Source organism: Typopeltis vanoorti, chromosome 14, assembly GCF_054136105.1.
Source record: "Typopeltis vanoorti isolate ZY-2024b chromosome 14, IOZ_Tvanoo_1.0, whole genome shotgun sequence".
Lineage (NCBI taxonomy): Eukaryota > Metazoa > Arthropoda > Arachnida > Uropygi > Thelyphonidae > Typopeltis > Typopeltis vanoorti.
The window spans coordinates 70868276-70891345 of record NC_143562.1 but is presented as its reverse complement, the minus strand read 5'-3'; the positions used below and the strand labels follow the sequence as shown (position 1 = coordinate 70891345).

Sequence of the window (23070 nt, the reverse complement as noted above, 5' to 3'; positions counted from 1 at the left end):
ATCACTGTTCTACTGTCTAGTATATTCTCATTTTCCATATTTGGTGTATGATAATTCCTTTCTGCCATTTCTCATGTTTACATGTATAATAACAATAATACAGGAAAAGGGGATTAGGAAATCACTGAGTTCATTTTTTGATGGATCATTATTAAAATAGTGAAACCATATCCATATGTTTTGATCAGAAAATAGAGAGTGTGTTTTACACGAAACTACAAAACTTGGCCAATGCAATATCCTTTTCTGTCATTTCAATATGTAGTTATTAAGAGATGAATGAATGAATGTTCGTAGGCAATGCAGACGATACGAGAGCTGTGAAAGCATATACCCGTTTTCAGGGTATATGCTTCCCCAAGGCAAGGATTGTTGTGTCGTCCATTTATAAATTCAAGGAAATATATACAATTAAAAAAAAGGTTGTTTATGGTTGTTATACTTCGCCGTTTTTGCTGCTTTCTGAACTTGCTGCTCGTAATCATTGCCTTGGTTGATTCAAGTGGAAATCATGATAAATGTGTTCACTTGTGTGAAGAAGAGGTAGCTTAAAAAAATTGAAAGGATGTCTGATGTAAGACGATCAACAAGCGTGAGAATTTATGCGAATGAGTGGAGGAGAATAAATAGAAAAAGTAGGAAAATAAAGGGGAGTTAGCGAAAGTCGAGAGCGAACAGGAGCAAAAGAGAGCTACATGAGAGGCAACAGATGATGGGATTTTCTTTCTTTTGGAATTTGTTGTACATTGACTTGTTTCCATGCTGAAAGATGAATATTGAATATAATATTATGAATACATGATAACGAATAGGAATACATGACATGAGCATTATAACGGGAAATTCCTTAGGGATTCCCTAAGGAATCCCTAAGGAATTCCCGTTTTTGGAGTCCAATTTGTAGATTACTTCTGATATTCTTGGGAAAACAGGAGGGATTCGATGCAATTCTAGACAAAGAAAGAAAATATTTTAGGTGTGGCGATCTTTCAAAGAATGAAGGACAAAAATCAGGCAAGAACGCTATCTTATCTGTAGTTTAAAACGCAATGCTACTGTTAGGGTTAAATAGAGGGGGAGAAGTGCAGATTCACAATGTTGCACCCAGTAGCTTGGCTCTATAGGAATGCACTACTGCCATTCAAATAGGCCTTTATTTTTCGACATTTTTCCCTGTCAAAGTCAAACTTCGCTCATTTTATTGTGGTTTTACAAGTGTTGTCGGCAAAAATGAAGGCTATAAACAAGGCTAGGTTATTTTTTCTTTTGACATTACTTATAGGCTGTTTTCTTTTTTAGACCGTCCTGGCACACTTCGATGAAAAATCTGTCATAGATATACGGCAAAAGTATTGAACAGTGATGAATGAAAGCCTTCATTCCCATATCAATTATTTCTGAAAGAAGATAATAAGAATATCTGAATATCTAAAGAATGAAACCAGTTTATTACCTTTATACATATTATATATATATATAAATAAATAAATAAATAAATAAATAAATATATATATATATATATATATATATATATATAGTATATATATATATATATATATATACAGTATATATATATATATATATATATAGTATATATATATATATATATATATATATATATATATATACAGTATATATATATATATATATATATATATATATATATATATATATATATATATATATATATATATATATATATATATATATATATATATATATATATATATATATATATATATATATATACAGTATATATATATATAGATCCAGAGTAAAGAGGATTACCAGGAATTCTGGTATGAAGGTGAATGATATGTTTTAGGTCAGTACTTAGAGCCAAAATCACTGACTCTGATCCAGCTGAGGTAGTGAAATTAGAGAAAGTGAGTCATTTACAGTTGCTATATTTATATCACCAATAGAGGTTAGTTTTTCGACTTTGAACAGAATGAAATTGAGCTTGAAAGACAAAAACGTCCGGGAACTGAGGAAAACGCATTACAGCATAGGGACGATCAAAAAAGAAATTCCAAATTATGCACCCTTTGGAAAGAATACCAAATAACACGAAGCAAAAACATCTACCATGATGGAAAGAATCTTGAATCATTCTGGTTGTAAATTGGACAAAATTGGGCTATGGTTTTGTTGTTCTGGTGGAAGAGATTTAGCGTCTGTAAGAAACAGAACACATGTTTTGAATCTTTGAAATTCATAATGCATGACAGTGAATCTAGAACTGAAGTCACAAATGTTGGTAATGGATATGAAAGCTTTGAAGAAAGATTTTTTGTTGTTATTTAAGCTTCTTTTGTGGGCGAGAGGTTGGAGAGAGATTTATTTTACACTTATTCGCATTGATTTTTATTTTTATTTTTATTGTTTGGTTTAATTCCATTCTAGTTTTAGTTGTATAACTGCCGTCATTCTAGATTCATTCTAAATAGCACAATCTAGTCCAGCCTTATAATTTGTTTTTAACTTAAGTTAAATAGCCTATGCCTATTATTTGAGCAAATCTTTTTTTTGAAAAATAATTTTGAATTTTTATTAAATATATAGATTTCTTTTTTCAGGTGAAAAACATTGTTCAAGATTGTGCAGCTCGGTTTTATCCGGATGAAGAAAATAAGGCAATGGCATACGTAAATGGATTTTGCGGTTATGATTGCAATTATGTACTGGTAAGTTCTTTAATCCAAACAATTTCATGCAGAATATAAAAAATAACAATGAATATGAAAATTTTGAAAGCGTCTTTCTTATTTTTGTAAGCCAACATTCGCTACGGAAATGTGGCATAAAATATTAAAGGGATTTCAATAATGATTTCTTCAGATAGATTCAAAGGTGTATCCTAAATATGCGCTCCAACCACATGATGGCTAATTAGTTTCCTTTACAAACAACCTATTTTACTAAAAGTGTTCTACAGTGATCATCGATTTGTATTCTCTTTTGCTATTCATTCATCTAAATTTCTATTAATTCAATACTTCACTGTGTGATTACTTCTCGTAATGCTATTTTATGTAATGCTAATCTGCTGTTTTGAAATCCAGTGAACTTTGATATACAGAAGCTGCTTCAGACAGGTTCAACATAATCCTCTTAATATTTTGACCAAAGTTTCTTCAAAATAGTACCATTATTAATAGACTATCGGTATATGAATTTGGTGAGGTTGATTGGGGAACATACGTATATAGATGATCAGCAAAATTCTGAAATTTATTGCACCTAAGGAAACGTTTGACATCATATCCGCCAATGAGAAACTCGACAGATATATCGCAAAGTTCGGTACGAATTGTGAGTTTTGAATTTTGATTTCTCTATGATTGCGGAGGGCTACGAACCAACTTTAAGAATATTTCATCAAACGAAATGTAGACACATCGAACACTACATGTATTTCAAAAATCTGAACAAAGAAAACCAACTGTTTATCTATTATAAAGAAATACTTCTGATTACAATAGTTTTGTTTGAATCCACAAAGCCATCGTAATATGCCAGTTTTGTGTAATTGTAAGGGCACAAGGGATTTTGATCATGATCACCAAAATGAATTCAGTATCAAAATTTCAAATCAAGTTTAGGCCAGATCTCAAAATGCGCAGTGGTTATTTTTCAATAACTTCAACCAGGGTTAACGTATGCACCAGTAATGAAGCATTAGCGCTCTTCACTAATTGAGAGCAAGTGATAATCAAGAATTGCATATGGCGATTTGATTTTACCAACATAATTCAATATGAATGTCCTCTTATTGTTACCCTTCCTGAGATGTGACTATATATGTACAGTGAGGGCTTCACCTAGATTATTAGAATTTCTCAACTGCAGGGCCAAGTCTGCTCTTATAAGAGAAATGATGCTCTTTTATGAATAGAAATATTCACACAACAGAATATAAATGGTTTATCTTTGCTGATTAGTGTGTTTCGTTTAACTCGGTTAACTGTCAAAAACAGATAGTTGAGAGCTGACCTAAATATAACCTGAAAGGTATACAGAAATATGTTTGTGCTGAATTTATGACCTTATCAGAAGGCTAATAGAAGTTAGATGGTGTGCTTTTGGTTATTAAATGGGTTATAGAAAGGGAAGTAGTGAATGTGAGAGAATACCTTACCTGATTTTGTCTAGCAACTCATTTGTAGGCAGCATAGATAGTTTTCGTATCCTTCTGCTGCTTCACACGGTCCCGATCAATGTTTGTTCGGAGGATAGAGAAGTCGGAATGAATTTCACATTCATTTTCTAGTATTGCATCTACCTGTTCAGGTGTTTTGGAAGGGGGACAGAAAAACATCTATGAGGTACTTTGTTTTTGCTTCAACGAATCTAGTAGGATCTCGTTTCCTTTGTTGTGTTTGTATCCTGATGGAAGGTGCATTTTCAACATTTAATGCATATATATATTTAATGCATATATATGTTAAAAATACCAAGCAATGTTAAACTTGATTTTACTCCATGTCCCAAGTAAGCAAACAGACAAACAAGTCAAGTTTGCGCCTGCAAGTGATGCAAGTCTAGCTGATCCTACAGGCAGTGCAAGACCAAGGCATCTCGTGGTAAAGGTGGTATAAGCTCTGATCACTAATCTTAATATTTACCCTTAATGCCAAAACACATCTCCAAAAAGGGGATGCATAATGTTTGTATTAAAGGCAAGAGGCCACTACCCAGACCGGTTTCGACCTTCATTGAGGTTTCGTCAGTGGGAGATGGTGTAGATTAAAGGTTTTTGATTTTTGTAAGAAATCAGACAAAAGCTTAACGTTTATTGGAATTTCAGACGAACTAATGTCTCCAGAAGGCCTGTAATTTTAATTTGATTTGCTTCTTCTTGCCAAAAAATATATAAAATAAATCATATCTGGTACACAATCTAAGATTTAATTTTAAGTGTTTTATTAAAAACACTTAAAATTAAATGAAACAGAATTTAATGCAAATATTAGTAAAAAGTTCATATTTTGTTCATATTTATTTACAGACTGAACGTTGTTCCTTTTCTAAACTGAAAGAGGTAAGTATAAATTTCTTTATTTTTGAAAAATACTTTTGAAAAATAAGACTTGAGTGTCTCAGTGGAAATCGTGAGTGATTCTAAATTAAATACAACAAGAAACAAACTGAAACACACATTACATCAGTCAAATCTTCCCATATACACATTTACTCTCCCCACAAAGTAGGGAAAACCAGATGAAAAACTCAGTAAAATAGCATAGTAAAGGTTTTGTGCAAATTTCTGTAAGTCCTTACTAAACCCTATAAAATCTTCTCAAAGACACCAAACATACTGATATCAGGATAGTAAGACAAATCAGTCTTTCCCTCATCCTTGTTCAATATGATACCCATAAAAATCTTCCAATTCATGTGGGGTCTTTCCTGAGTTAATAATCAATAGTACACAGGTGTCAAATGTCTAGTGATATCGTCATAACATTTCGTTTATGTGCTGGTATAGTGATTTCCTTTAGCATATGTGCTGGTACACTGTTTGGTGATAATCGGAATTAATTCAAGTTTTGCAATAGCTCTTAGTCCACCTCCTCATGCACCTCTAACTTTTCATCACATGTTGGGCAACACTATAAACTAATGTTACATACACCAGGTTGGTAGGTCTTAACGAACAGAACACGCTTTATTTCAATAGTCGCTTTAAGATCTGAAACAAAGAATATAGGATATCCTTAACAAACGCACTTTGTTAAGGATATCCTTCTATATTCACTCATTCTTTTATTTGGAGCTTAATTATAAAGTTATATTTTGTTGCTTCGCAACTCCTCTCACTCTTATTCAGATATATATTCCTTCATATCATCTTTTTATGAATCTCTTGATATGAAAAGATTCAAATATCCTCATACAAGTATTATATCAAAGCTTAACATGCGCTGCTATATCCTTTTCATTCAACAAATGATGTCTCGATAGCAAAGATAGTGTTCTCCTGAGTCTGTTCTATTTTCTAGCTTTGTAGTTCACAATTTAGAGTGTCCTGATTGGATTATCCAAAATCTCGCCTATTGCCCAGTTCAACATGATTATTTCGCTATTTGCCATCCGCTATCACTGTTGCCAAGTGATGGCAAAACAGTTACATGCGCAACTGAGATACCTCATGACTCGATGATCAGATGTAGCAATATTTGGCCTCTAGTTGCTTCTTTCACATTCTCCTTGAGAAAGGTATGACGCAACAGCTCAGGAAATTGCCTTTCCATCCTATTATGCTTTTCATTTCTCTGCTATCCAAAGCGTCTTTGAATAACTTAACTCGCTATATAATAATTACTTGGTTAGAAGATCATGTGGATAATTTTGCAATAAGTTTCGTCTTCACTAACAACTAAACCATCAGGTATGTAGCAACCTCCAACCATATATATCATCCTGTTGACCTCGACTTCACACTAAATAGCCTCACATCAAATAAAGACACTACAAGTAACCTCTTCCTTTTACCTTTTCAAGTTACCTTTTCCTGATCTTACATCTGCGGTATGCTTTGCTAGGTTGGTCATCTTTCTCTTTTCCTTTTCCAGACACTCAAAATGGCCTAACCCAATCCGTACTCTTTCCCTTCACCACGTTTATATCCATGCTTACATAAATGTTTATCACTATTTTTATCTGCATGAATTATCTAACTTACTCTCTCTTTCAGCCTTTATCCGATGATCTAATTTCCCTTAATTCACACATACTTTGTTATTTTTATTTTATAAAGTTAATTAAGCTATTTAAGCAATTCATCAGTATAAAACAGTATCAAACTAATCAGTATGAAAAAAAGTAATTACGTAAAGAAATATTTAGTTTATAGTTATGTATATTGTGCTTTATTTCTTTCGATGAAGAAACAGAAAAAGTACTTCTGTTTAGTTAATCTAATTAATTCAAAAGAATTAAATATTTCTAAATTATTCATTTCACTAACTTAGTATTAAGGTAGGTCCGCGTGGTTAGCCAAGTAGCTATGCGCCTCGCAACCATATGCCTGGGAAAGGAGTGTCGATTCCCGTCGTTGACGTGAGGTGCTTAAGGATCTTTCTCAGCCAAGTTAACCGGTCTTGAGAGTGGACAGTAGGGTTTTTCTCCCCACTTTATCTGGGGTTTTTCATCCCGCGAAGGAGGCAAACCGGCCTTGAGAACTCAACACCTACGGACATAGATACGCCGGGGCATACGGCTGACTACCTTATCCTGAGAACGGTTTAGGTTCATTGATAAATAAACCCTCGACACCGCAATGTAAAAAAGGGAAAGGAAATCGAACGAGCAAAGTATAGCGGTAATTCATTTCAGAAATGAAATAAAAACTAACAGTATATCACGTGAAAAAATAAATTCAACTTATAAAGACATTTCCAGTAACGCGTCCTGTTTTCACTTTGGGATTTACTTGAACGAAAATAAAAGTAGATGTCCATTTCACGAGTTATTCCTAAAGCAAAAACTAATAAAGTTGGAATTTATTTCCCTTAGACATAATGCGTCCGCCCGGTTAGCCTATTGGCAATGCGCTTCGTATCCATATGCCTGCGGAAGAAGTGTCTTAGGTTCGATACCCCTCGACGGCATGAGGAGCTCAAGGATCTTCCCCAGACATAGCCAAGTTAGCCCGTCTTCAGCGTGGACAGCAGGTTTTGTTTTCCTCAGTTTATCCCGGGTTTTCCTCCAACAAGCAAGCAAACTGTCCCCATGAACACACACGGATTACGGTCATGAATATCACCTTAGAGGATGCAGCAGAGGAGTGGCAACTCGGCTGCATTAATACTCCATTAACCCCCTCATTAGGAGGGGGCTCATCCCATCCTAGATGGAAGAGAAAGACAGGATACACATCCTATCTTTCTCATCCAAAAACAGGTATTGAGTTTTTATCAATCAAATTTTTGCACAGTTATGTTAAATAATGATTCCGAGAAATAGTTTAATAGTAAAAACATTCCAATAATAACATTGACATAATTAATGTCATTTGTTCATTTGAACTATTAAGAATAATTAAATAGTAAACTTTGTTCTGGGATTACTGCTGGGAATACTAACAATGTCAATATAATAATATATTTTTGTTAGTATATAAATATAACTCGTGAATCGGGAGTTTAAATGTACAGACGGAGAAAAAGAAAATTAAGAAGGAAAATAAGAAACAAAAAAGCACGGAAACAGGTATCATACCTTAGCAACACGCTGACGACCTTTCCTACCACACTGTTATCTTTTACTTCCCCTAATAATCTCCTTATCTGGCATTTTACTTGTTCCTCTCCAAAGCAATCATTTGTCCCTACTACAACTACCAACCCTTGTGTTCTCTTATTCCTCATGTCCAACGCTTCAATCACTCTCTCCATTCTATCACCAGGAAAACAAACCTTATGCATATTCTCATTTACCACACCTCCAATAATGGAATCCGTATCGAAAGCCTCTCTCGAATCATTCGTTACATCATTCGCCTGGCCATTTTTCCTTCTACTCTTTTTCATTCTTCCATGTATGTCTGTAATTCTTTTCATTTCATTTCGAATGCAGTTCAACTCTTGCCTCATCACTATCAGCTCTGCTTTCATGTCCGGATCGAATATGTATTCATGTCTGATATTTTCATGTAGTTTCATATTATGTCTTTGAATATTTTTGGTTGTGCAGAGTTTGCAGCAGAAATCATACTGATAACTGGTAATTAATTTACGGAATTGACAACGCATATAAAGTAAATTAATTAAAGATAACTTTAATGAATCACTTCTATATTTCGGCAATGTCACATTGCCATCTTCGGGAACATAAAGATATGGTATGTGCACTAAGGAACTAACAAAGCAAATGAGGAAGAAATTAAGAACTAATTTTGTTCCTAAAGTCCTAATGGTGCCCTCTTGCGGGATAATTTGGTAGTCTTGGCAATTGGGCTGAAGTTCTCAAAATGAAAGTCTCCCAAATTTGGGGCAGTTTCATGCACCCAAATTTGTTGAGGTTAGGAACGTTTTTTAGAGCTGCTGAAGATTCTTTGAATAGTCTTTCGTATTTAAACTTGCTGCGATGGATTATTTTTGTCTTCTTCCAACGAATTTTATGGTGGGTATCTAAGGCATGGTCTGCCAGCCCAGAGCGGCTGTACTGGTGAAACCGGATGTAGTCTTGGTGTTCTGAAATCCTGATATTTGTTGTTCTGCCTGTTTGGCCAAAGTAGGACAATTTGCAGCTGCAAGGGACCTGGTATACACCAGGTAGGTCTAGGGGAAGTGGTTGGTCTTTGGTAGAGCGGATAAGGGATGCCAACTTTTTATATGGTCTGTAACAGGAAGTAAGGTCATATTTTTTGAGGATATTAGTTATTTTTTCAGAGGTGCCCTGGATGTAGGGGATAGTGATAGACTTGGTGTAGTCTTTATTGTGGAGGGGGGGAGGGGGGTTGTGGTTTATAGGTTTTAGTATTTTTTGGATTTTTTTGGGGTTGTAGCCATTGGCTAAGAAAGTGTTGAGGATGTGGTTTAGTTCCATAGTCAGGGCCTTGTCATCTGAGCAGATTAATTTTGCCCTGTTATATAGTGTTTTTATCACCCCATATTGTTGTGAGGGGGGGGGATTGTGGTGAATGTATCTGCCAGTGTGGGTGGGTTTTCTGTAAACAGAGAAAACCAAAGTTCCATCAAGCTGGCGGGTGATTAAAGTGTCTAGGAAGGGGAGGGTGTTGTTTTCCTCTTTTTCTAAGGTGAACTGGACTCTGGGATGTTGGTTGTTTAAGTGTGTTAGGAAGGAGTGGAGTGTATCTGAGCCATGTGGCCAAATAGCAAACACATCATCCACGCTCACACACTACACTGGCAACACACCATCACACATAAAAAACTCGGCCCACTTTAAAGCCAGTATAGAAAACCTCACACTCCAACACACTGACATAATGGTCAGTTTTGACGTCTCCTCCCTATTCACTAATGTCCCACTCAAAGAAACCTTTGAGCTCATCCAAGCCAAGTTTCCTCCCGATATCTCAGCCCTATTTCAGTTCACAATGAACTCAGGCTATTTCGTTTGGCAAGGAAAGTTCTACAAACAGATAGAGGGGACAGCCATGGGTTCACCACTTTCCCCACCCTTGGCCAATTTCTTTATGGAGACATTTGAAGAGAAAGCCTTAAACTCCGCCCCACAAAAACCCACTATTTGGCTTCGTTATGTGGATGATATGTTTGCTATTTGGCCACATGGCTCAGATACACTCCACTCCTTCCTAACACACTTAAACAACCAACATCCCAGAGTCCAGTTCACCTTAGAAAAAGAGGAAAACAACACCCTCCCCTTCCTAGACACTTTAATCACCCGCCAGCTTGATGGAACTTTGGTTTTCTCTGTTTACAGAAAACCCACCCACACTGGCAGATACATTCACCAGCAATCCCCCCCCTCACAACAATATGGGGTGATAAAAACACTATATAACAGGGCAAAATTAATCTGCTCAGATGACAAGGCCCTGACTATGGAACTAAACCACATCCTCAACACTTTCTTAGCCAATGGCTACAACCCCAAAAAAATCCAAAAAATACTAAAACCTATAAACCACAACCCCCCTCCCCCCCTCCACAATAAAGACTACACCAAGTCTATCACTATCCCCTACATCCAGGGCACCTCTGAAAAAATAACTAATATCCTCAAAAAATATGACCTTACTTCCTGTTACAGACCATATAAAAAGTTGGCATCCCTTATCCGCTCTACCAAAGACCAACCACTTCCCCTAGACCTACCTGGTGTATACCAGGTCCCTTGCAGCTGCAAATTGTCCTACTTTGGCCAAACAGGCAGAACAACAAATATCAGGATTTCAGAACACCAAGACTACATCCGGTTTCACCAGTACAGCCGCTCTGGGCTGGCAGACCATGCCTTAGATACCCACCATAAAATTCGTTGGAAGAAGACAAAAATAATCCATCGCAGCAAGTTTAAATACGAAAGACTATTCAAAGAATCTTCAGCAGCTCTAAAATACGTTCCTAACCTCAACAAATTTGGGTGCATGAAACTGCCCCAAATTTGGGAGACTTTCATTTTGAGAACTTCAGCCCAACTGCCAAGACTACCAAATTATCCCGCAAGAGGGCACCATTAGGACTTTAGGAACAAAATTAGTTCTTAATTTCTTCCTCATTTGCTTTGTTAGTTCCTTAGTGCACATACCATATCTTTATGTTCCCGAAGATGGCAATGTGACATTGCCGAAATATAGAAGTGATTCATTAAAGTTATCTTTAATTAATTTACTTTATATGCGTTGTCAATTCCGTAAATTAATTACCAGTTATGTCTAACCAACGTATAAGTCTTACTACTAGAAAAATCATGCTGATGTTCTGCCAAGGATATCCAAGGATTATTTAATTGACTCATTTTTCTTCGTCTGAGTGGCATTCTGATCGTGTAGTGGAAGATGCAGATCGTGTATTTTATAAATGTTTGACGTAACAGCATTATGCCTGGATGTATCCCAAGACTTCATCATGGAACTACTAACTTGATGTGAAGAAATGGCAAAAGTTGAAACTGCAACTCTAGGTAATAAGAGTGAGACACCATCTTCCATATCTTTTATCATACTTGACAAAGATCAAGGAAATAATATTTGGACATCTGCACTTGGCCCTGATTCGACGTTATTTGAGTGAGTTTCAACTAACTCAACAGTATTAAGAATAGGTGTCTTATTCTTTACTGGGATTAACATTGAATCTTGGAACAAACTGTCAAAAGATGTTGCCACCGCCTATGATTGCTCCATTTCTATTATTGTGTCTTCACTTTGTTTGATGCTTTTACCAACATTGAACTCTGTACAGATGGAAATAAGTTTGGAGTTGAACTAGGATGTATATTTGAATGAGAAACAGAAATCGCATTTAATGGATAATCAGTTCCTGACAGTTCTGACCTTCCTTCACTTGTGAACGATTTTATTGGCCTACTGGTATCTTCTGGTGTGCCTAATTCATTTATTTTTGATAACACATTGGCCTTTATGCCTTTAATGTTAGAACCAAAGATATCTACTCAGAGAACTTCCTATTTTCCTCTTAATTAACTGAGGTAATTCTAGATCACGATAGGATTTGTGTGTATAATGGTTAATAAGGATTGCTAAACTGTGAATGAAACTATGTTGTGTACTTTGTTTTTTTTTCATTCACATTTAACATTATTTATTATATATTAATCATGACTTGTATAAAAGTTACTTATTAATCCTTATTTAAGAATTATTATTTACGTGTTTATTCTGAATTTAATCTGAATATTATTATAGTTATCTGTATACGAAATGTAAGAGTTAATTAAGTAGCACTAATATTCTATTTATTGTGTTTTTATTAACTCAATGTAGTGGTAGAGCCTTATGTAACATTAACAAAATGTTTACGTTTATTTGTTGTCATGGAAACGCATGAAGAAGCGAGCGCGAGTGGAACAGAGGGTGAGCTAGCTAGGAGAAGGATAATAAAAAAATTATATAGAGGTAACAAGAGAGAATTGGAAGGGAAATTTTGAAGTGAAAGGAAGCAAGGGTATAAACTAGAGAGGTGGGAGTAAATAAACAGTTCTCAAGGGCAAAAGTTAAAAGGGATAATAATTACAAGCAAGTAAAGACGAAGTGAATTTTATAGTTAGCTGAAGGTAAAGTCAGCAGTAATAATCAAAGGAATTTAATGCTGCAATCAGATAATATGAAGAAATTGGACGTTCAGTGAAGAATTCTGATTAAACCCAGTTAATCTAGATTTGCGACTTAATTCCAAATCGCCCTAAGGAGAACTGCACAGTGTTTAATTATCTAATGAGTGGTAACAAGGATAATCAAAGTACCTTACAGTTGATATCCATAGTTGTGAAACGTGATTAATAGTGTTTTAGTTATAACTGCGGAGAAGTCTTATAAATGTGTTCTTAAGTGTAACAAATATATTCTGAAAGTTATTCGCAACGTAATTAATGTACTAGGAACTGTTTCTGGTAAGCACTGACATATTGATCATTTTCAATGTATGAAGAATTGAATGTTAGTTAAGCTACGTTTAACCTAACCTTAACTCTGGAAATTCTTTGCGAACGAGAATTTGAAAATAAGAATTGTTGAGAGATATTTACAGCAATTAGTGCCTGCGGTGTTCTTTAAGCGTATAACATAGCTGAGAACTGTGTGGAAACCATTCAGTTAGGAAGTTCTATTGTATTTAATTAAGTGTAGGAACTTTGTGACTCAGAAACTGAGAAAGTGTATGTGATGGTTTGGAAGATTGAACTAATGCGATTGACTTGACCTAAAGTTTAACTTGCTCCAATTGTTTGAAATTAGAAGTGAAATGTACAGGGTGTTCGGGATAAATTTGACAGTTTCGCAAGGAAAAAGAAAATCTTCTTTGTATCTATTAAATTTAATGAATTGACAAAAAAACATTACAGGCAGAGTTAATTACAATACTATCAACAAGATTTACTCAAAATAACCACCATTAGCATCGATCACAGCTTCAATTCTGCTTCGGAACCTCGAACAAGCTGATGCTACAGTCTCCCTGGGAAGGGCCGCAAAAACTGTTTTAATTTTATCCATTAACTGGGCTTTTGTATTACTGGAAGTGCGATTTGTGTCTTTTTCAACTGCGCCCCATACAAAATAATCCATGGGGTTAAGGTCTGGGGAGTTTGGAGGCCAAACATTTGGACTGGTGAAGTCGTAGAAATTTTCAGACAACCATTTTTGACTTTTCCCAGAGGTGTGGCAAGGGGCCGAATCCTGCTGCCATACATACGGCCTACCATTGGCTACCCTTGTTATCCAGGGCTTGACTACAGTTAGCAACTCCACGAACAAAGCCCGAATTCCAATGCCAGGGTTCTTCAACACCTGTTCCTGCAGATTTGCGAGGAATTCTGCTGTACGAACGCAATCAGATCGTCTGCTAGGGATCTTTCTTCTTGCTACATCCTCGTAGTCACCATTGCAAGTCTCTAGTTCATGCCTGATTGTTTTTACTGTATTCAGGGAGCATTGGGCAGCAGTCGTAATATCCTTATTTTGATGGCGGGCACGAATCATCATGATACAAGTTATTCTCTTCCATGATTCAGGTGGGTTCCAGCTATCCATCCTTTCTGACATCTTGTATATGAATGAAGAAGGTTCCAACTTTTAAATGAAGAGAAGTGTGTGTTAATACATGTAACTTACGGAAAAATATAATTAATTATAAATATGTCAAATTTATCCCGAACGCCCTGTATGTATGTATTATATAACTTATATTAAATGTTTTATTTTGTTAATCTAATTATAGTGTTTGCCTGAATTCCTTTTTATTGCACCGTTCATAAAAATTCGAATCCTGCGGGAATCCCAAGTGGAAAACAAATACTTCGGCCAGAATGAATGAGGAGACTGCTAACTAACTATCTGTGAATTGATCCTGCTATTTTATATAGACTAATGTAAGGATAGAGTGGCGCAGTATAATAGAAATTTCTCTACCTTGGATTGGTGACCAATTCATAATTAGTTGTTTTCTTTTAATGAAAGTAACTTATAACAAGATGGCGGATTCGAACATTGGAAAAAAAAAGAGAACGTCACGACGCTTAAAGAACACCGCAGGCACTAATTGCTGTAAATATCTCTCAAACTGAATGAAACTGTGTTGTGCACTTTGTTTTTTTTTCATTCACATTTAACATTGTTTATTATATATTAATCATGACTTGTATAAAAGTTACTTATTAATCCTTATTTAAGAATTATTATTGAAGTGTTTATTCTGAATTTAATCAACTATTAATTATTTGAACAATAATATGTGTTTAATTTATTGTAACTTATATATGTATATTGTAACGTAAATATTATTATAGTTATCTGTATACGAAATGTAAGAGTTAATTAAGTAGCTCTAATATTCTATTTATTGTGTTTTTATTAACTCAATGTAGTGGTAGAGCCTTATGTAACATTAACGAAAATGTTTACGTTCATTTGTTGTCATGGAAACGCATGAAGAAGCGAGCGCGAGTGGAGCAGAGCGTGAACTAGGAGAAGGATAATAAAAAAGTATATAGAGGTAACAAGAGAGAGTTGGAAGGGAAATTTTGAAGTGAAAGGAATCAAGGGTATAAACTAGATAGGTGGAAGTAAATAAAAAGTTCTCAAGGGCAGAAGTTAAAGGGGATAATAATTATAAGCGAAAAAAGACGAAGTGAATTTTATAGTTAGCTGAAAGTAAAGTCAACAGTGATAATTAAAGGAATTTAATGCTGCAATTAGATAATATGAAGAAACTGGACGTTCAGTGAAGAATTCTGATTAAACCCAGTTAATCTAGAAATGCGACTTAATTCCAAATCGCCATAAGGAGAACTGCCCAATGTTTAATTATTTAATGAGTGGTAACAAGGATAATCAAAGTACCTTACAGTTGATATCCATAGTTGTGAAACGTGATTAATAGTGTTTTAGTTATAACTGCGGAGAAGTCTTATAAATGTGTTCTTAAGTGTAACAAATATATTTTGAAAGTTATTCGCAACGTAATTGATGTACTAGGAACTGTTTCTGGTAAGCACTGACATATTGATCATTTTCAATGTATGAAGAATTGAATGTTAGTTAAGCTACGTTTAACCTAACCTTAACTCTGGAAATTCTTTGCGAACGAGAATTTGAAAATAAGAATTGTTGAGAGATATTTACAGCAATTAGTGCCTGCGGTGTTCTTTAAGCGTATTTGATAGGATTTGTGTGTATAATGGTTAATAAGGATCTCCAACAATGAGCTTCAGGACTCCATGCAGATGCCATAATATATATATATATATATATATTATTAAGTTCGAAATTATTTATACATATACAATAATCATCTTGAGTTACATTCTAACTTATGATTTTACAAAATTTAGCACTAAGTGCTGCATTTTCTACATTGTATTTCAATTAAAATGTAATAATACTTTTTTACCTAAATATTATGTAATTACAACACATGCTCTTCTAATATTAACAATGAAGTTATGCAGAATTTTTTGCATGATGAATAACTAATATATGTTTTTGTAAAAAGGATGAAAAAAAAAAGGAGTGTTGGGATTAGATATGGCGTGTTAGTGTCCTGGTAAAGGTGTTTGAGAGGATTTGTTTGTGTGAGCGTGTGTGAGAGAGAGTAATTTCTGTCTAATTTTCTGTCTTGTTATAATAATTATATAGCGCCAGTTTCAGTTTTCTGTAGGTCCCTAGGTTTCTGTCGTCGAACGGCAGTTTGCTTATCCTGTCTGGTACGCAGAACTTTCTGGTGGTTTTATCGTATTGATTATTATACTTGCATGTTATGTAGTTTGTTGACTATTGTCTTATCTCATACGTTGTTCTCATTACCGTATAGGTTGGACTGAAGTAATGTTTTAACATGACTGTATAGTAGCTTAAGTGCTTCACTTTAAATATTATGTTTTCCGTCCTTACTGCCAGTGTGTTTGTTCTCTTTGATCACAGAACATCAGTTTTAGCATTTTATTTTGCGACGATTTGTAATCTATTAAGTTTGCAGTCTTTGCAGAATGCGTATGATGTAACTGCGATATGAAAATGTTTTCGCATAATGTTTTATAGAATAGTATTTTTATGTATGTCGGTACAATGTCTTATAATCGATATAGTTTGCTTGTTATTATCCTGAGTTTGTTTTGTAGGTAGCTTGTATAGCTATCACAACTTTGATCAGCATCGAAGTGAAGTCCGAGACAGCGTGTTGTTTTTGCCCGGTTGTGGTTTTGGGATCAGCGATATGTGTAGACGAAGTTTGATGTTCGACTGGAAATATTAATATTTTATGAGTGGGATCTCAGAGTTTTTGACTAATACTTTTCTGTTTTTATCTAATGCAGCGTTTATTATGTCTGTGAAATTTTCCAGGAGTGTTGCGGTTCCTTACTTTTTTTTAAAAAGCCATATTTTGTTTTGGGGATGATTTGGAATTTTTCAATGTATGTGGAGAGTTTGCAATGCGCAATGCGCTACATGATTTCGTTCGTTACAGACGATGTGGTGATGGGTCTGTAATTACTTATATTGTTTCTTTTTCAAAGTTTATGTATTGGAGCGATAAATGTAGTCTTTAGTGTTTCAGGTATGTGTCCCGTTTCGAAGATTTTATTTAAGTTTCAGTATAAATGGAAATAGGTTAGTTGAATGTTTTTTGATGTTTTTTGTTCTATTTCAATCTATTCCTGGTCCTTTCTTAGGGTTAATTTGTTGGATTACAAGTCACAGTGCTTAATTTTTAATGTGGGAACCATATTGTCCTGGTTGCTTGTAGACCTAGTGGAGAATACTTTTTTGTGTGAGGAGATCATGATTACTGTATTTTTCGAACAGAGTTCGCGAAGTGCTGAATAAAGTTGTTTGCCAACTGTTTCAGTGATTGCTCTCACAAGCGGAGTTCTGTTTTATTCTTTCTGAGGCAGTAGGTTTGTGTGTATTGGACAGCATCTCATTGATCAAGTGGCAGGTTTCCGTTAAGAGCTGTTGTGAATTTGTTTCTAAAATGGTTTCGTTTTGCAGTTCTAATCGGTGTTGTTAACAGATTCCGTTTCCTTCGGCATTCATTTTGCAAAACGGTATTGTTAGGTGACCTCTTAAGTTCTTTCCAGAGGGCATACTTTCTTTGTATGTTTATTAATATATTGTCTGTTATCCATGGATTCCCTCTGGTTTAGGAAATTATTTCTATTCTTATTAATTCTTTGTTATATTTTATTAAATGTACGTTTAAGATTGCTATATACAGTGTCAGCAGAGTCTAAAGATACTATCTGCATCCAGCCTGTTTTTCTGATTTCGTTTTCTATAGTTTCGTTTATGAAGGGTTTTAGGTTTTAGGGTTTAGGTTTTTTTTCGCTAGTTTATCTGGTGTTTTTCATCCAGCAAGCAGGCAAACCGGCCCCGTGAACATACGCTTCTACAGTCAAGAATATATCCCCCCCCCAATCCAGCGGTAGACTAGGCGACAGGTCGGTTGGGAGTGGTACTAACAAGAAGTCGCATCTAGGTAACACGCGGATCCTGCACAGGAAGTGGGAATAACGCGTAGTGAAAGAAGGAGTTTCGTTTATGAAGCTAATATACTGTTTTGTAGTCTCAGTGAGTTTTAAGGTTCTGAATCAGTATGTTACTGTAGTTTAGTGACATAATGGTCTGCCAGTTTGCAGGTTATGACAGCTGCTGTATAGCTGTTTGGAGAGGTTCGTATATTTGTGTGGTCAATACAGGATGAGGTGGTTGTATTTCCGACTATCTATTCTCATGTATGCGACTGTATGGATGGGGTTATGTTATATGCTTATAAAAGGTCTAGGTATTGTTCTGTGTTGTTACTTATGTTCCTAATGTTGATATTCATGTCATCTATTATTATTGGGTATGTATTCTGAAACGCCTTCTTCCGTGCCAGAAAGATATCTGTTTAATTCATTTAGAATTTTTGTGGTGCTTAAATTGGGTGGTCTGTATATTGCCTTTATTACCAAGGAATGCTCTCGTTTGATACTTTTAACTTCGATGCATATATTTTCTGCAAATTCTAATTTATAGTATATTTCTATAAACTATACAGTAGCTTATAGAAATAAACTGAATATAATAATATACTGAAATATAAATATATTCTGAATATAATGATATTCATTATGTATACTGAATCGGGTTTGATTTTGAAAAAAAAAAAATAATAATAACAATAGTTTAAATGTGTACAGTACTATAGACAGTTGATATTATTAAATAATATTTATTTAACATGAGAAATTGGTTAGTGATCCTACAATAAGTTTGCTTATGAACTCATTAATTCCTATAGTATTATTTCGATTTGGCGTACTTTACTGTATTAATAAGATTGATAAATTTGAAATTAGAGAAGAAATTTGTGAAGCAAAACTGAAAAGCACCACAATCACGTCAGCATCGTATTTGTTAACTGTTATGTAAGTAAGTAAGAAAACAAACGCATGCACTGTGCGTTTGTTTTTCTGTCTGTTTGTCCGCGATTACCTGTTTGGAAATTCAATATTTTTCAATATACATAATTTATTTATGGCAATGAAATTACATATTTTCGATACTGTTGATACCCTTAACTAAACTAGTAAACCCAGAAACTCATAAAGCGAGAAATGCCTGTATTTAAAACGTGATCATCATTTTTTTTTTTTTTGATTGGTACATAACTGTTTAATTCCATGAATTTAATTTACTTCATTTTATATTTATTTTTGTCTAAATTTCAGCAAAATCTGTGGGAATCCCATCAACCTGATTATCAAGTAAGTATTTTAACTGGTTTTTAATTTATTAAAATTATACTATTACGACACACACACACACACACACACACACACACACACACACACACACACACACACACACACACACACACACACACACACACACACACACACACACACACACACACACACACACACACACACACACACACACACACACACACACACACACACACACACACACACACACACTTGCAGTCACATTAAAACTAATTATGACTACAGTTAAAGTCATTGAAATCAATAACGCTTTAATAGGCAAAACATTGATCAATATAGTTATGAGTTATGTCAACATTTAGTAATGCACCCTTCACTACATATCACTCCTATATTTATGCTTAACAAGAATTCTTCCACAGAAAAAATAAGAGCTATTTTAATACAGTTTCCGACTACATTCCATTTTTCCACATTAAAATTTAAATGTGGGAGGAAGCCACATTCTCTTTTAGTGTGACCTATACACACATATATATTCCATCGTTTTTTAATTTATTTAAGAAAATGTATACAATATGAATAAACAAAATACATTTACATGTTCATTAGTTCAGTAAAAAAGTAACCTCAACTGATACACTCATTTATTTTTATGCACAACTCTGAAACTCTTGAAAGCTAGGAAAAGTCATCATGCATATCAAGGATTTAGGCCTAGCGTGGTCTGTTCTGGCATTAGAAGTCATCGTTGAATCGTTTAACAGGACTTCCTGGTTTTCTTTTTCCTTCCTTGTTTTGGTAATCTTTCTATTTTCATTCTTTGAACGTGTTCCAACCATTTATGTTTATATTTTTTAAGTTTTTCTATTACTGATTCTTGGTTTAATTCTTTCATAATTTCATCGTTTCTTTTGTGATCAAATAGGATATACTTTGCAGTTTTTCTCATAAACTTCATTTCTGCTGTTGCCAATCTTTGTTTGTCTTTTAGTTTTATTGTCCAGATTGTCCAGATTTCACTTCCATACAATAAGGCTGGTAGGTTTTTGAACTAGGTTTGGTTTAAATTTAGAGTTAATTACACCTGCTATTTTTAAATATTTTGCAATTTTTACGTTTATATCTTTTTCATTTTCATATGTGATCATACATCCTAGGTAGTTAAATGAATTCACCTGTTCCAAGATCTTGTTATCTAAAGCTAGGAAAAGTACACAGCTGAATCATAATGATTATGATTCAGCTATGCATTTTAGAAGTTTCATAACGTAAGGAATAACAATAAACTGTGAAGCAGTTATCTTAGAAATATGGACAAATATTTGTTTACAAATCTTAAGTTAAATTTAAAAAAATAAAAACTCTTCATGAGTTAATTAATATGGAATTATCTGGCCATTTTAATTTGACTTTTATTTTAATTCAATCAATTAAAATTATAAATAAAATAATTTAAACTATATTTTCTTTTACAGCAATGCCTGAGGACGTTGTATACTGACTACATATCTAATCTATCCTACCAATTAGGAGACAATCAGTAATATATACAGAATCATCGTTTAAAGATGCGAATAATTTAGTATATGACTAAATATTGCATAGTAATACCATATATACAAATTTTGCTTACTGTACTGCATTACTCAAACCATTCATCGTGCTAATTGTAGAGGCTTATTGGCTTTTGCTCTTCTTTAAAAATGGTTGTTTTGCTTATTAATTTGAAAGTATTATTTATGTTTTTTTTTAATAAACAAAAAAGGAGAACATAGTTTTTGTGGAAATACTTATTGTTCGATGCGCCTTTTACATATAAAAAAATTAAAAATTAAATGATGCTCTATGAACTAACTTACTGAAATAATATCTTTTGTCGAATATTTCATCCAAGATTGTTGGTTAGGATCGCATCATGTAGAAATACGGTATAATAAAGATGCAAGATTGTCTGAAATCCGAATACATATAATATCTTTGAAGGTTTCGAAATTTTGATCACAGAGCTTATTGTGAATTTTTTACATGTGTTCGGCTTTGAAATAATTGGATCATGAATATATCCCTTTTCTATATATTATTAATATAAAATAATACGCCTTATTGAATCATTGCACATATCCTCTTAAATTATGGTTGAAATTTACGGAAATTATAGCACTTTTTCTCCAAGGTTGCGATAAGTAAGAGGGGAGTGCGAAGTATCACGGATGTTATTTAACTACTTCCTCGAATATGTAAATGAATACTTATAGAATTGTGATATTGGAGAGATGAGCAGAAGAAAATAGAATAGCACATCTAATGTTTGATGATAAATTGATCTTCTACCGGAAAACAGAGCAGATAATCAGTAAATTACAACAGACTTAGATTATACTCTTAAAAATATACCTTAATCATAACTACCCCTAAGTTCAAAATAAAAATAAATAGCTGTAATTATATCTGTAGTGCTATAGTGGATAATAAAAAATGAAATTCTACTGAAGTTACCCTTACAGAAGTTTACAAGCTTAAATACCTAGGCAATATCTGTAATGAACATGGGAGATAAGAATAACAATTGCAAAATCATAAACAGAACTGCAAAAATTAAAACCAATTTGGACAGATAACTAGCCAACAAGTACAACCAGATTAAGCCTTATTGACACAGCAGTTTATTCAGTATATACGGAAATGAAAGTTGGACCCTCCTAAAAGGAGATTGAAAACGTTTGCTGGCATTTGAAATGAGGTGATATTGACGAATCCTAAAGTCTCTATTCACTGATCTCATCACATATTTGGAAGTAAGACAAAAATGTCACTTATTTTGATAACAGATAATATCATAACTAAGTTTCGAAGGAATCAACGTTTTGCTTTTTTACATATTTAAAAAATACAAAAAATACTACATTCACCAAAACCTTCATATCACCCCCATGAAAAAAACAGGGGATTTATCTGAACCCGAAAAATACGAAAAAAAAAAGAATAAATCAATAAATTAGGCATGGCATTCCACACAACTACTGCCATCAAATGCTCTAACAACAATCAAAAATGTCATATATAGATAACAACTGTTCGCACGAAAATTTAAAGAAGCCTCACAAATTATTAGAATCCCAACACAATGCAATAAAAATTAAGTCTTAATTTTATATCAAGTATTGTCTGCTTACATTACTAGTGATACCAAAGAACCAGATATGAACAACTATCAATGTTCCAACACGTATATGGTAATGAATTTATCATTTGTATTCTGGTTTATCAATTATATTTAACAGTTTTCACGTGAAGTTAACAAAAAAACATCTACTATGTGTAAATAATTCATAATAGGCAGTTTTTGTAAAATTTTATACCTTTACCCCTAATGATGTAAGTTCTACGACGCACGATATTTGTCTAGGTAAAATTGCTTATTTTTAATAAACTTCTAATTTGTATTAAATTACGATCTTAATACCAAAAACATCCCACAGAATAATGGGTTTATAGTGAAACTGCTGGATGTTGCAAACGCCTTGCACAGGTATCACACGAATGGACTTACATTATTGTAGTTTATTCAGGATTAGGCGCCAAATGTAGCTCAGTCAGTACAGACGAAGCGTTTTGGTCGGAAAGAGCTGGGGTCGATTCCCGTCAGTCACGTGAGGAACCTTTATCCGATCTCTTTCGATT

At 34.1% G+C, this 23070-nt stretch overlaps 1 protein-coding gene across 1 annotated transcript in view; it reads left to right on the top strand.

The window, feature by feature from the left end:
* The window catches only part of LOC150099605 (uncharacterized), a 32640-nt gene extending 11300 nt beyond the window's left edge, over positions 1-21340 (top strand). The window contains exons 3-6 of the mRNA XM_090404159.1: positions 2580-2687; positions 5012-5044; positions 19390-19425; positions 20865-21340. Of these exons, the coding sequence (XP_090260285.1) occupies positions 2580-2687; positions 5012-5044; positions 19390-19425; positions 20865-20933 (246 nt within the window). The 3' untranslated portion in view covers positions 20934-21340. The remainder of the gene's footprint in view (positions 1-2579; positions 2688-5011; positions 5045-19389; positions 19426-20864) is intronic.
* The last annotated feature ends 1730 nt before the right edge of the window (positions 21341-23070 follow it).